The sequence below is a fragment of the Chiloscyllium punctatum genome, chromosome 26, assembly GCF_047496795.1.
Source record: "Chiloscyllium punctatum isolate Juve2018m chromosome 26, sChiPun1.3, whole genome shotgun sequence".
Lineage (NCBI taxonomy): Eukaryota > Metazoa > Chordata > Chondrichthyes > Orectolobiformes > Hemiscylliidae > Chiloscyllium > Chiloscyllium punctatum.
Window position 1 is genome coordinate 52156742 of NC_092764.1, and position 13943 is coordinate 52170684.

Consider the following 13943-nt stretch of genomic DNA (forward strand, 5'->3'; position numbering starts at 1 on the left):
AGATTGGTTAAAAAAAAGTTCTCAAAGGCAATCATATTGCTGTGGTCTGGAGTTGCATGTGGTCCAGTCCAGACAAAGACAACAGATTTTCTTCCCCAAAAATATGTTTTGCCGTTTGGTCAACTTTTTAATTCCAGATTTTTACTGAATTCAAATTCCACTATCAAATTTGAACCCATGCACCCAGAATATTAATCTGGGGATTCTGATTACTAGTCCAGTAATAGTATTGCAACACCAACACCTCCCTTGCATTTTAATCCATTAGGGCACAGAGATTAATATTAGTATCTCAGATAAACTGTATAAAGATGCAGCATTTCTTTGAAAATTGAATATTTGTTACAGCTGTAAAATTACAAGGGTTTGCTGTAAAATTTGACTGGATATGTCTGGGAAAGTGTTATGTATGCAGTTAGGGGTCCTGCCCCTTTAAGAGAGGTGGTCATGTGACCTAGAGAGGCAGAGCTTGGGTCCAGTCTGGAGCTGGCTGTGGAGGTGTGGATGGTTAGTAAAATGTTCCTGTTCAGATTCACCATTTGTCTACCTGCTATATAATTCCTGGTTATAAAGGGAACACCAACATAACAGAAAGGATGACTCTTTTGGCAAAGAGAAATTAAAATCTATTTGCTCCAAATTGGCTACATCATGGGAATAAATAATCTGAAAATTTCAACTCGGATGCCCAATGTTCATGGTATTGCAAATGCTGTTTATTTTTGGTAAAGAATAACTTTTAAACAAATGTTTTTTGCATTTCAATTCTGATTAATGTACATTCCACCCATTTGTATCTTAAAACGTGCAAGAGATATAGGACTCCCATGTCTGAGGCCATGTTTGTTTTTCAGCTCAGTTCAAGATAGATTTACAGATAAGATGGTAAGTGATGTCCTGCCATTTTCAACAAGCTATGCCCTTGTACCTGAAAACAGGGGTGCAGATTGAAATGACTCTACAGATATTGGTATTCTGTCCCCAAGTCATCCTTTATTTGCATGTGGAAAGTCGTTGACAACGATCTAGCTCCCTCAGAAGCAACTCTCAGAGTGAACGGGATGTCTGACACTCCTGTTTTTCTCTTTTTCTTTGGAGAGTTCTTGATGGTGACCCAGCTTCCACAGAGCCAGCTCTCAGAGTAAGCAGGATGTCTGTACTATTTTTTATTTCCCATTTCCAAGACACCCTTTATTTACATGTGGAGATTCCTTTGCATGATCCAGCTCCCTCAGAGTCAGTGCTCAGAGTGAGGAGGATGTCTGATACTTTTTTTTTCACTGATCCAGCTCCCTCAGAGACAGCTCTCAGAGTGAACAGGATGTCTGACACCACTGTTCATTTTTTCTCTTTTCTCTTTTCCCATGTCACATGTGTGCAAGTGTTGGACACAGTGAGAAACAACAAATGTGTAAATCTTTATTTATATTCCACCACCAGGAAGAAAGGAAACACCCAAGTGGACAGTGACAAGCAGTGCCCTTCTGAAAGGGCAATGCTGTGTGATCAAACAGTGAAGGGGAGGGCAGGGATTAAACACTCCTTTTTTTTGTTTTTCTTTTTTCTTTATTATTACCCCCACACTACCGCCTAACTGCAGTAGTGCTTATTTTACCTAGCACCCATATTATGTGTGTGCAGATGTGAGACACAGTGAATGACACAAGGTGAACGAGTCTTTATTCAATTTCCACCATCAGGAAGAAAAGAAACACCCAAGTAGCCAGTGTCAAGCAGTGCCCTTCACATCAAAGGACAATGCTGCGTGATCAAATAGTAAAGGGGAAGACAGGGATTAAACTCTCCTGTTTTTATCTGTCAGGCAGGGCTCCCTGATTGCACCAGGTTAGCAGCCCCAGTTAGGGAACTCATATTCTGAGGTTCACCTGGCTGACTGCGTGACAATTACTACATCCCTCCCTTAAGTCCTAGGACATAAGCCTGTTCTTTTTCTTGTAGCTCCTCCCTGGAGTGTTTTTACACCAGCTCAAGTTCCTCTGACTCTGCCCCAGATATGGGTGGCCTGTAACACACAGTAGCTCACCTCTTGTGCCCAGAGTGTCTTGGCAGAAATTCGTAATTCTGTTCAGGTGGCAAATGCATTGAGGTGGTGACAGCCGGCTTATACATCATAGATTTTGAGGTATCTTTAATGCTTGACGGAGAGGGAGAAGCCACCGTTCTGTCAGCCTTTCCGACTGTTCCAAGGAGCCGGGCATGTTTTGCTCTCGCTCTGTTTGCAAGTTTGTAGCTTTCATATGGTCCATGTGCTCGTTCAGGACCGTCACACCTACCCAAACCTCATACATCACTGGAACTGATCTTGTGTCGACCTTGTCTCTTACCTTTGCAGGACCATTTCCATGGTTCCTACACCAACCTTCATCCCCTGATACCGACCTTTGAGTTCTCTTACTGTACTCCGGCCTAGTGGGACTCTTTTGCTGTCTCCAGTCCACATACCAGCAGCAACTACAATGGCTGACCGGCCCAATCTAGTCCCACCTGCCAGCACCAGGCCAATATCTCTCCAAGCCCTTCCTATTCATATACCCATCCAAATGCCTTTAAAATATTACAATTGTACCAGCCTCCACCATTTCCTCTGGCAACTCATTCCATACACGTACCACCCTCTGTGAAAACGTTGCCCCTTAGGTCTCTTTTATATCTTTCCCCTCTCACCCTAAACCTATGCCAAGGAAATGTGAGGACTGCAGATGCTGGAGATCAGAGCTGAAAAGTGTGTTTGCTGGAAAAGCGCAGCAGGTCAGGCAGCATCCAAGGAGCAGGAGAATCGACGTTTCAGGCATAAGCCCTTCTTCAGGAACCTTCCTGAAGAAGGGCTTATGCCCGAAACGTCGATTCTCCTGCTCCTTGGATGCTGCCTGACCTGCTGCGCTTTTCCAGCAACACATTTTCAGCTCTAAACCTATGCCCTCTAACTCTGGACTCACCCACCCCGGGGAAAAGACTTTGTCTATTTATCCTATCCATGCCTCTTGTAATTTTGTAAACTTCTATAAGGTCACCCCTCAGCCTCCGACACTCCAGGGAAAACAGCCCAGCCTGTTCAGCCTCTCCCTATAGCTCAAATCCTCCAAACCTGGCAAACTCCTTGTAAATCTTTCAAGTTTCACGACATCTTTCCGATAGGAAGGAGACTAGAATTGCACGCAGTATTCCAACAGTGGCCTAAACAATGTCCTGTACAGCCGCAACATGACCTCCCAATCCCTGTACTCAATACTATGACCAATAAAGGAAAGCATACCAAACGCCTTCTTCACTAACCACCTACCTACGACTCCACTTTCAAGGAGCTATGATCCTGCACTCCAAGGTCTCTTTGTACAGCAACACTCCCTAGGACCTTACCATTAAGTGTATAAATCCTGCTAAGACTTGCTTTCCCAAAATGCAGCACCTCGCATTTATCTGAATTAAACTCCATCTGCCACTTCTCAGCCCATTGGCCCATCTGGTCCAGATCCTGTTGCAATCTGAGGTAACATTCTTCACTGTCCACTACACCTCCAATTTTGGTGTCATCTGCAAACTTGCTAACTGTATCTCTTATGCTTGCATCCAAATTATTTATGTAAATGACAAGAAGTAGAGGACGTAGCACCGATCCTTGTGGCACTCCACTGGTCACAGGCCTCCAGTCTGAAAAACAACCGTCCACCACCACCCTCTATCTTCTAACGTTGAGCCAGTTCTTTATCCAAATGGCTAGTTCTCTCTGTATTCCGTGAGATCTAACCTTGCTCACCAGTCTGCCATGGGGAACCTTGTTGAATGCCTTACTGAAGTCCATATGGATCACATCTATCGCTCTGCCCTCATCAATCCTCTTTGTTACTTCTTCAGAAAACACAATCAAGTTTGTGAAACATGATTTCCCATGTACAAAGCCATGTTGACTATCCCTACTCAGTCCTTACCTTTCCAAATAAATGTACATCCTGTCCCTCAGGAATCCCTCCAACAACTTGCCCACCACCGACGTCAGGCTCACTGGTCTAAAGTTCCCTGGCTTGTCCTTACCACCCTTCTTAAACAGTGGCACCATGTTAGCCAACCTCCAGTCTTCCGGCACCTCACTTGTGACTATCAATGATACAATTATCTCAGCAAGAGGCATGTCCTGAGTCAAACTTTGCAATTGTCTTTACTCAAGTGCTATTCCCCAAGCTCAGTCAGACTGGTGAGGGTCCATCAGAATACCCTGCAACTCACATGCTCCACTTGCCACATATTCCAATAACAAGGCCAATTGTAGTGCCTGTTTGAAGTCCAGTTGGGCTTCAGCTACAAGGCGTTTTTGCATGGTTACATCATTAATCCAACATACCAAACAGTCTCTCAGCATCTCGTTAAAGGCTTCAACCAAAACCACATGCCTCTGTTGGTCAGTAAAATCTCAGTATGGATTCCTCTAATTCTTGAATTGCCTAGGAAAAATGATTGCAACTCAAAATTAGAGGAGGCTTGGGGTCATAAAATTCCTTAACTAAGTCCGTCAACTCTTGAAAGGTTTTAGTATCTGGTGCCTCAGCGAAAGTGAGAGTCCTAATAACCAAAATAGCTATGGGTCTACAAATTTTCATGGGAATTACGTGTTGCCTTTCATCTGCCCCAATGTCATTTATCCAGAAAAAGTAACACATTCTTTCCACATACTGGACCCAGTCTTCGATGGCAGGATTGAATGATTCAAGCCTCCCAAATAACAGCATGATACCAGAAATGCTTACCCCAACTCAAAATGACAATGAATCTCTTCAGGAACATATTTGCTCTCATTGCCATTAAAATAACTCCACAGAGGCTGGTGTCTAATCACCAAGTCAGCCTTTGTTTACACGTGGATAGCTCTCCAAGTGTCAGAACCTCTGACACTCCTTTTTTTTTGTAATATTTTAATCACCAGTATAAATTACAAACAAACAGTTAACATGAACAGCTGTATACAAGAAACAGAAATTTACAGGGAAAGGGAATGGCAAAGTCAGACCCCAAACCCCATCGTTCAACCAGTTTTCAGGTGAAATGGGGACAAACCTCAAACCCCACTTTCAGTCATTACAAAAATAATAAATACATACAAGACAGTCTAATCAAATGAGAAACAATGCATAGAATGCAGACACCCCCAACAACCCAGTAAGGACACTCCTTTTTTTTTGTATTTGACACTGCTCCAGCTTCCTCAGAGCCAGCTCTCAGAGTGACCAGACTCTCTGAGACTCCTGGATATTTTTTTTTACTGCTGACACTCCAGTTTATTTCTTTTTTCCTTTTTTCTTTTTTAAACCCCCACACTACCGCCTAACTGCGGTAGTGCTTATTTATTCCCCCACACCCATGGTGTGTGTGTGCAGGTGTGAGACACAGTGAAAGACACAAGGTGCACGAATCTTTATTCAGTTTCCACCACCAGGAAGATAGGAAACACCCGAGTGGCCAGTGACAAGCACTGCCCTTCACATCGAAGGGCAATGCTGTGTAATCAAATAGTGAAGGGGAGGGCAGGGATTAAATCAAAACAAATGGAGGGGGAAGAACACTCCTGTTTTAATCTGTCAGCCATGGTTCCCTGATTGGACCAGATTAAAAGCCCCAATCAGGGAACTCTTATTCTATCATGTCCACCTGGCTGACCTTGTTATAATCACTACAAAGATCCCCTTCTATCAGTGTCAATGCAACCTTGGTAGTATCTTTTACATTTTGTGAAATCATCCTATCATTTTGTTTTCAAACAAATTTGAATAACAACTGGGTTTTGTCATGACATTAAGAAAGTAATTCTTTAGGTTTTTCTTAAAGCCTTATTTATTTTGACCTGGAGAAAAGATTGAAATTGTACCTTGAATGATTTGATTGCTTTATTTACCAGTCGTGACATTGAATGTGGAAAGAAGACTATTGAGGGAGAAATGAAGCATATAAGAATTTAAGTGAGGTAACATTGATACAAGTATATAGTACAAGTACAAAGGCCAGCAGAGTTTTGTATAAAGTAGTTATCAGTTGTTCAATATGGTATGGAGACATGTGGACTGAAGTTCTGTTGCACATCACAGATGAGCTCAGAAATGGATATGGATGAATCACTGATGAGAGTAAAAGAAAAATTGAGAATACTGGAAACTGAAACAGAAATCTGAATTTGCACAAAATCCACTGAAAATTTACTGGAACCATGGCAAGAATCTAGAACGAATGGCACAAACACTGTGGAAATACAATGCATTGTAATTTTATTGGTTTCAAATGGAACTTGTGAAACAGAAGGCCAAGTTTCAAAACTAAACAGAATTCTACAGTATGTACGCTACAACCATTGCTTTTGTCCAGTGAGATTCCATAGTGGAAGCCTCGGCTCTGAAAACTATCCTTTTCTACCTAACATGGTATCAGTCCAGGTAAAATGTTCAGATCTCTTGATGCTTGAGGAAACAAATGGGATGTAGCCTGGGCTATCATGAAGAATGATGACTATGATGACTTCCCAAAGTCTTTATCAGTCTTCCCAAAATGTCATGATGTTAGTGTGTGAGTATGTAGGAGTGTGTATGTGTGTGGTTGTGTGTGTCAAGTGTGCGCACGCACACACAAACATAGACTCTCTCAGATGCACAAGCACTGTCTCATGCGCACACACATACACTCCCACACTCACATCCACGCAAGCACCCTCTCACAGGCTTATACCCCATCATACTCACACACATACTTCACCAAGCTTATACACACTCTCATATGCACTCACACCCACACGTACATACTCACATAGTCTCTCCTGCATGTGCACACATATATGTTTATGGGGTGAATCTGTATTTGCTGAATTATATTTTACTTTGCTCAAGAAATGCACAACCTCCAGTCAATCCTTGTAAGATTCTGTAAATCCCACTTTAGAAATAGAGCCAGTCTAACACAAGATGGTGACACAGACAGATTTTAACCTCACACCTTTAATGCATTGTCTGAGCTGAGATGACACATTAGGTTAGAAAACGTGAACGTGACTTAAAAGGAGTTCTAGGATTTACATATTAATGATCCGAAACCAGCAAAACCATTCTAAAAGATGAAAGACTTAATCTAAGTTTGTTTAATATATTACAGCTGCATGACACTGTAACCTTTTGCTATAAATACTGTGTCTTATGGTCCTGCTCCACAGCTACCTGATGAGGCAGCAGCACTTCGAAAGCTAGTGCCTCCAAGTAAACCTGTTAGACTATAACTAGGTGTTGTGTGGTTTTTAACTTTTCCCAAAATGAGTAATGTTCACATCAAATATCACTTACTAGCTCCTGCAGAAAATATTTAAGTTAGCTTGTCTCCTTAGTAATTAACTTATTGTGCTAATGAGAGCAATATATTCATTAGAAGTGGCAGGTCAGGCTATCAGACCATAAAATTTACCGTCCTCTCCTCCATATTAGGTGTTAATACCTTCTCAGAGTTTGATCAAACCATCCTCTTTGTGGAAATAAAGTCATTTTGATTTATCATTGTTGTCAGCTTGTTCTCTTCACAATTTTGATGAAAAGGTGTAAATTCAGTGTATTAAAGCTCAGTCTTGCCAATTCTTGCCAATTCTGTTGGCCATATGTGTATTTACGACTTATTCAACATTACTGGGCTCTTTATCCGAGGGACACTTGTTCAGATTTGTTAATAGGAATTGGCCCACCATGTACAGACAAAATGAGTGATGTTTGACAGTAATTTTATCTTCTTTCCCACTTTTCAAGCCGTCTTCCCCATTTTTATACTCTTAGATCCTTTCTCTCCTGTTTGCGGCCTCACTTGCCCACTCCTCAGGTGTCACTCCCCTGCTAGCTGTCCTATTCCCAGCCTTGTTCCTCTGGCCAGTCAGCTGCACTCCCTCTGGCCTCTCTTCCTACCAAACAGCCTCTGGCATCATTGTCCCTGACCCAACAGCTTTGCTTATTGCTGCTACTCACTTTCTCTATGCTGTTGCAACCACAGGCTGCTTATCTCCTGTATTTGCTGCTGTTGGGCTCTCAGGGAGCATATGTTCACTGATTGGTCACATCAGTGACAGATTGTTTTTTCACGAGTGTTTTGAGGGTTTTCAGGGTGAATTCACCTGTTGCCCTCAGTATTTTGTGTACTGCCTGACAACTTGTGTTTATATAAGACCTGGATTGTAAGAAGCTATCCCAAAGTGATTCACAAAAGGTGTAATCAAAAATATCTAGCTTACTATGTTTGCTGCTTCAGAGCAGTCTCCTCCACATTGTTGAGACCAAATGCTGACAGTGTGATCACTTTGTATAATACCTCTGCTCTGTCCATGGGAATGATCCTGACCTTCTGGTTGCTTGCTATTTCGACATACCATTTTGCTTTTATGCTAACATCTTTGTTCAAGTAAATGCAAAACACTGCAGACATTGGAAATCTGAGGAAACACAGAAAACCTTGAAAAAACTCAGCAGGTCTGGCACCATCCATGGAGAGACAGAAATAGAGTTAACATTTCAAGTTTGGTATGACATTTGTTCAGAACTAGTTTTTGTCTGAGGCCTACTGCAGTGCTCCAGTGAAGCCTAAAGCAAGTTAAAGGAACAGAATCTCATTTTTGGTTTAGGCACTTTACAAACTTATGCGCTTAGCATGACGTTCAACAACTTCAAACCAGGAACTTTATTTTCCACCTTGCTTACTCCCTTTGCTCCCCTCCGTTCGAAAGAAAGTCAATTTTGTTTGCATGGGTTTGCTCTCAGCATTGTTTTCCTATTCGCTGCCATTACCTGTGCTATTAGCACCTACTCTTCATCTCTATCTTTTCTCTACTACAATTAACACCACTTTTGCCTCTGGGCACCTAGCCTATCTGATCCATCTTACGTCTCCTCACGTCTTTCCAAAAGTATAAAAAACATAATTTTATAGACCTCTTTAGTTCTGATAAGAGATCACACCAGGTTCAAAATGTTAACCATGGCTCTATCTCCACAGTTACTACCAGAACTGTTGATTTTCTCCAGCACTTTATGTTTTTATTTCAGATCTCCAGCACTTTGCTTTTATAATGAGGCGGAGGGTTGGGCAAGGATGAATCTTTGAAAGATGGCTCATGAAATTGTATGGGCAACAGAAATATCAGATTAGGGCAATTGTTTAAGAAGGATGCTGGGAACAAGTTTGAAATTTATTTTCTTTTTGAGATTGTTCAGCGAAGTTCTGAAGAACAATCTTTGTTGTTGTATAACTAACTGATCAGTGTCACTCACTGCTAACTTCAGATGAGATTGCCACCTTTTATCAGGTCCAAAACCAGTAAGAGACCAGGATAAAGCCTAAGCAGAAAGTGGAATCTTGGGCTGTGTTTGGATGAAAACTTTAAGTTGCTTTAATAATTATTGCTTGCAAACTAATGGTGAAAAACTGGACTTTTAAATTTAAAGCACAGTGATTTGTCCTCCAGCTTCTGTTTTAGGAATTTTCAGAAAGCTCATTCAGAAACGAATCTGAAGCCAGATTATTTAATGCCTGATTAGCCACTGAGCAGTGCTATTATTGTTCCTTCAAAATGTCTGTAGTTATCTACAGGGATTTGCACCTTACAAGACTAATAAGCGTAAATACTGGAATTATTTGCCACTCTATTCCAAAATTATGTGGTATTTTCTTGTTTATCAATTACACTTTTATATAATCTCAGTGTACCAACTAATTTGCTGTGCGCTCTTCTGTTTTCAGGTCCAGGCTTAGTGTTTGTCATTTATCCTGAAGCAATCTCCACTCTCCCAGGGTCAACATTTTGGGCAATTATGTTCTTCATAATGCTGCTGACATTGGGAATTGACAGCTCAGTAAGTAAAATGCAACTTTATCTTGTGTTCCTCGCTGTTCTAATTCTAAACGTCAGTAGTTCATAGGCTGGAATATAACCCAGGGAAACAAGGTGACCAGGCAAATTTAATCGTGGGACAGATCAGTTATAGCCTACTGGTGTTGGCAAACCTCCAACAATTCAGTCAGAGATGGAATAGGTTAGTACAAGGAACTTGACACCTTGAGGTGGGATGTCAATGAGCCTCATTAATTGACACCAATTATCCCTGACCCCACTGAAATTTACAGTTTGTTCAGGGATTAACTGGGAGTCACCAGAGATTTCCTGTGCTGCCTAAAGGCTGTTCAGCAAACAGATTTGGGTTTTCCAGCACCCTACCTGATTTTGGGTTGAGTGCTCATAGTCAAGCATTCAGTGTTCAATTGGGGAAACTGACAAAAGGAACAGAAGGCTCCACTGAGTGCCATCCCCTTGCACTTGCCTCCAATCACCATGCTTCCCTTCCGAACCATCATCTCATTTGCCTGATTGTAGGGATCCTGGTGAAATCCTGGAGCAATACTGGCAGCAGCCACTGTTCCTGGTGGCAATGCTGGCAATAGAGAGCTGTCAGCCTCCATCTGGCATTTAATTTGGTTGTGCTTCTCCAATGAAAGTGAGGCAGATTTCCCATTGTTTCTCCAACTGGTGGATGAGAACTCCACCAGCATTAAATCCAGTCATTGAAATGTACAGCACGGGAACAGACCATTCAATCCACCTGTGTTTGTGTTCCACATAAGTACAACACTTTTATTCTTGAAAACAACTGAGTGCAACTTCAATGTTGAGAGACAACATGTATCATACTGTCAGGATCTCTGGTAGCAAATTCTTTAAAAGGATCCTTTAAAGATGGCTGCTGTGAATCTCAGCAACATCTTCTAACTTCTCTTGGTTTTAATGCTGGTCACTTCAAATGATATTAAATCAGCTTGAACAGATGAATTTCCAATTCGTAAACCTTGCCAACCTGCTATCGCACTGACATGAGTGTTTTCCTAGTTTACAACAGTTAGTTTAGAGCCCTAATTTAAACTTTCCTCACTTCTAATATCTTGTGGATTAATGAAGTTTCATGATGATTGTGTTGGCAGCGATAGTTCTTTGTGTGCAATTCTACATCTTGATTCACAGCCATAACATAATAGTTAAATAAAGCAATGATTACTTTCCCATCCAACACCCCTCAACCACAGGCCATGCAAATTCCACTTTCATCCAGTTATTTTACTTATGCCATTTCATCCCTCATAGAAAATGCAAAGTTTTTCAATAAAAGGACAAGGGAGGGGGGTATAATTTGTAACTACATTAGTTATTCAGGCCTTCTTTAGGAACGTCAGATGGTGAAATCTTAGACTTCATTGAATTGTTTAACCCCTATTTGTCCTCAAAAAGTAAAGTTATCATAGTCCCAAAGAAGCATAGGGCTGACCTCTCATTAAAGAGATGACTGCTGGAGAGTTTAACCTGACGGTCACACCTCAGGCTAGGAGTAATGTCCCCATGAAGGTCCCAACTTCTCAAACTTGCCCCTCGCCTGAGGTGAACCTCAGGTTAAATTTACTGGCAGTCCTCTCTCTCTCTCTCTCTCTGTGTCTCTCTCTCTGAGAGAGTAGTCCTTCAATCCTGTGGGATTATGGTGACTTTTCCATTGCCAATCTGGCCTAATCTCTGTCTCTTATTTAAAGTAATATCTATGGAGCTGATTAATTAGAACCTGGACTAATTCATTAGGTGGCCATATCAATTGATATTTGAGATTTATTGAGATTATGATTAGTTCATAATGGTGAAAGGAGCAAAGACTTAGAACTTCACTTTGAACCATGAAGTTTTAGAAAGTGAAATTTCCTTCAGTTTATCAACTACTCTTAATTTCAAATCTTGATTTGGAGAAAATGTGCAAATAATCTCACCATGTGACTACAGATGTTCATGAAGAAACCTCACCACTACCTTCCCACTGACAACGAGGGAAGGATACTAAATGCTGTCCTTTCAAATAATGTCTAAAGCCCAAGAATGAAGAAAATAAAAGAAACCTCACATATCTTCACCTGCCATAGCTTTCACTGTTGGTGATTAGCAGATTAATGTATTAAAATTATTGTCCATGCTGACACTAGTGAAATATAAAGAAATAGTGGGATGAGAGGATTCAGCTAAGCAAACACAAAGATACCAATTTGCAGCTAGCTGCATTTTTGGTGTAATTTCGTACAGTTACTCCCTTCTAATATTAGTTTGATGCATGATTGATATTCTGCCATGCCACAAACAAGAATTCATCTAGAAATGCTAGAATACCTAGTCAACAGAAAATTTATGAGTGTGAGTAATTTGCAATGCAGAGTTAGGAGGGCACAAGTTTGTCCACTCAATCACCTGATTCCACTCTTTCTGAAGTGACTCATAGATTTTGGCAGAAAAATTATTTCACTGCTCAACATTGGTCTGAAAGGATGCGACAGACAATCGGTTTAGCCATCCACTATTAGATCTGTCTGGACTACACAGAGCCTTATCAGATCTTGCTCTGTTTGCTAACTCTTTCATTATTTCCAGGATCATTCAGGAATGCAAAGATAATCCCTGGTTTATTTTATCCACATAAAACTGTGTTTCCGCCACCTCACCTCCAGTAAGTGCAAGAAAGTCATGTGTTTTTGACACAAAAGTGGTCACCACCTTTAAGCTGTCTCTGCTGTGCTCTGCATTAAAAAAAAACTTTCCTCATACATCTCCTTTAAACTACCCCCTCTCACTTTAAACTTCTGCCCCCTAGTATATGACATTTCCACCCTGGGAAAAAGACCCCAACTATCCCCCCTTATCCATTCCCTCGTAACTTCTATCAGATCACCAGTCAGCCTCTGAAACTCTAATGGAAACAATGCAAGTTTTTCACCTTTATAGCCAAGACACTCCAATCCAGGCAACATCTTTATAGAACATAGATCGTAGTACAGTACAGCACAGAACAGGCCCTTCAGCCCACGATGTTGTGCCAACCATTGATCCTCATGTAAGGTAAACCTAATGTATGAACCCTCAAATTTCTGTGACCATATGCATGTCCAGCAGTCTCTTAAATAACCCCAATGACCTCGCTTCCACAATTGCTGCTGGCAACGCATTCCATGCTCCCACAACTCTCTGTGTAAAGAACCCGCCTCTGACATCCCCTCTATACTTTCCACCAAACAGCTTAAAACTATGACCCCTCGTGTTAACAATGTCTGTCCTGGGAAAAAGTCTCTGGCTATCGATTCTATCTATGCCTCTCATTATCTTGTACACCTCAATTAGGTCCCCTCTCTTCCTTCTTTTTTCCAATGAGAAAAGTCTGAATTCAGTCAACCCCTCTTCGTAAGATAAGCCCTTCATTCCAGGCAGCATCCTGGTAAACCACCTCTGAACCCTCTCCAAAGCATCCACATCTTTCCTATAATAGGGCGACCAGAACTAGACACAGTATTCCAAATGCGGTCTAACCAAAGTTTTATAGAACTGCATCAGGATCTCATGGCTCTTAAACTCAATCCCCCTGTTAATGAAAGCCAAAACACCATATGCTTTCTTAATAACCCCGTCCACTTGGGTGACAGTTTTAAAGGATCTATGTACTGGCACACCAAGATCCCGCTGTTCCTCCACACTGCCAAGAATCCTGTCTTTAATCCTGTACTCAACTTTCAAGTTTGACCTTCCAAAATGCATCATTTCACATTTATCCAGGTTGAACTCCATCTGCCACCTCTCAGCCCATCTCTGCATCCTGTCAATGTCACGCTGCAGCCTACAACAGCCCTCTATACTGTCAATGACACCTCCAACCTTTGTGATGTCTGCAAACTTGCTAAACCGTCCTTCAATCTCCTCATTCAAGTCATTAATAAAAATTACAAAGAGTAGAGGCCCAAGAACAGAGCCCTGTGGAACACCACTCACCACTGACTTCCAGGTAGAATACTTTCCTTCCATTACCACTCACTGTCTTCTGTCGACCAGCCAATTCTGTATCCAGACAGCTAAATTTCCCTGT

General features: G+C 41.5%; 1 protein-coding gene across 4 annotated transcripts in view; it reads left to right on the top strand.

The window, feature by feature from the left end:
- The window catches only part of slc6a2 (solute carrier family 6 member 2), a 177319-nt gene that overhangs the window by 120843 nt on the left and 42533 nt on the right, over window positions 1-13943 (top strand). For all 4 annotated transcript variants that reach the window (XM_072547392.1, XM_072547393.1, XM_072547394.1 and 1 more), the window contains one exon: window positions 9757-9869. In XM_072547392.1, coding sequence (XP_072403493.1) covers window positions 9757-9869 — 113 coding nt within the window. The remainder of the gene's footprint in view (window positions 1-9756; window positions 9870-13943) is intronic.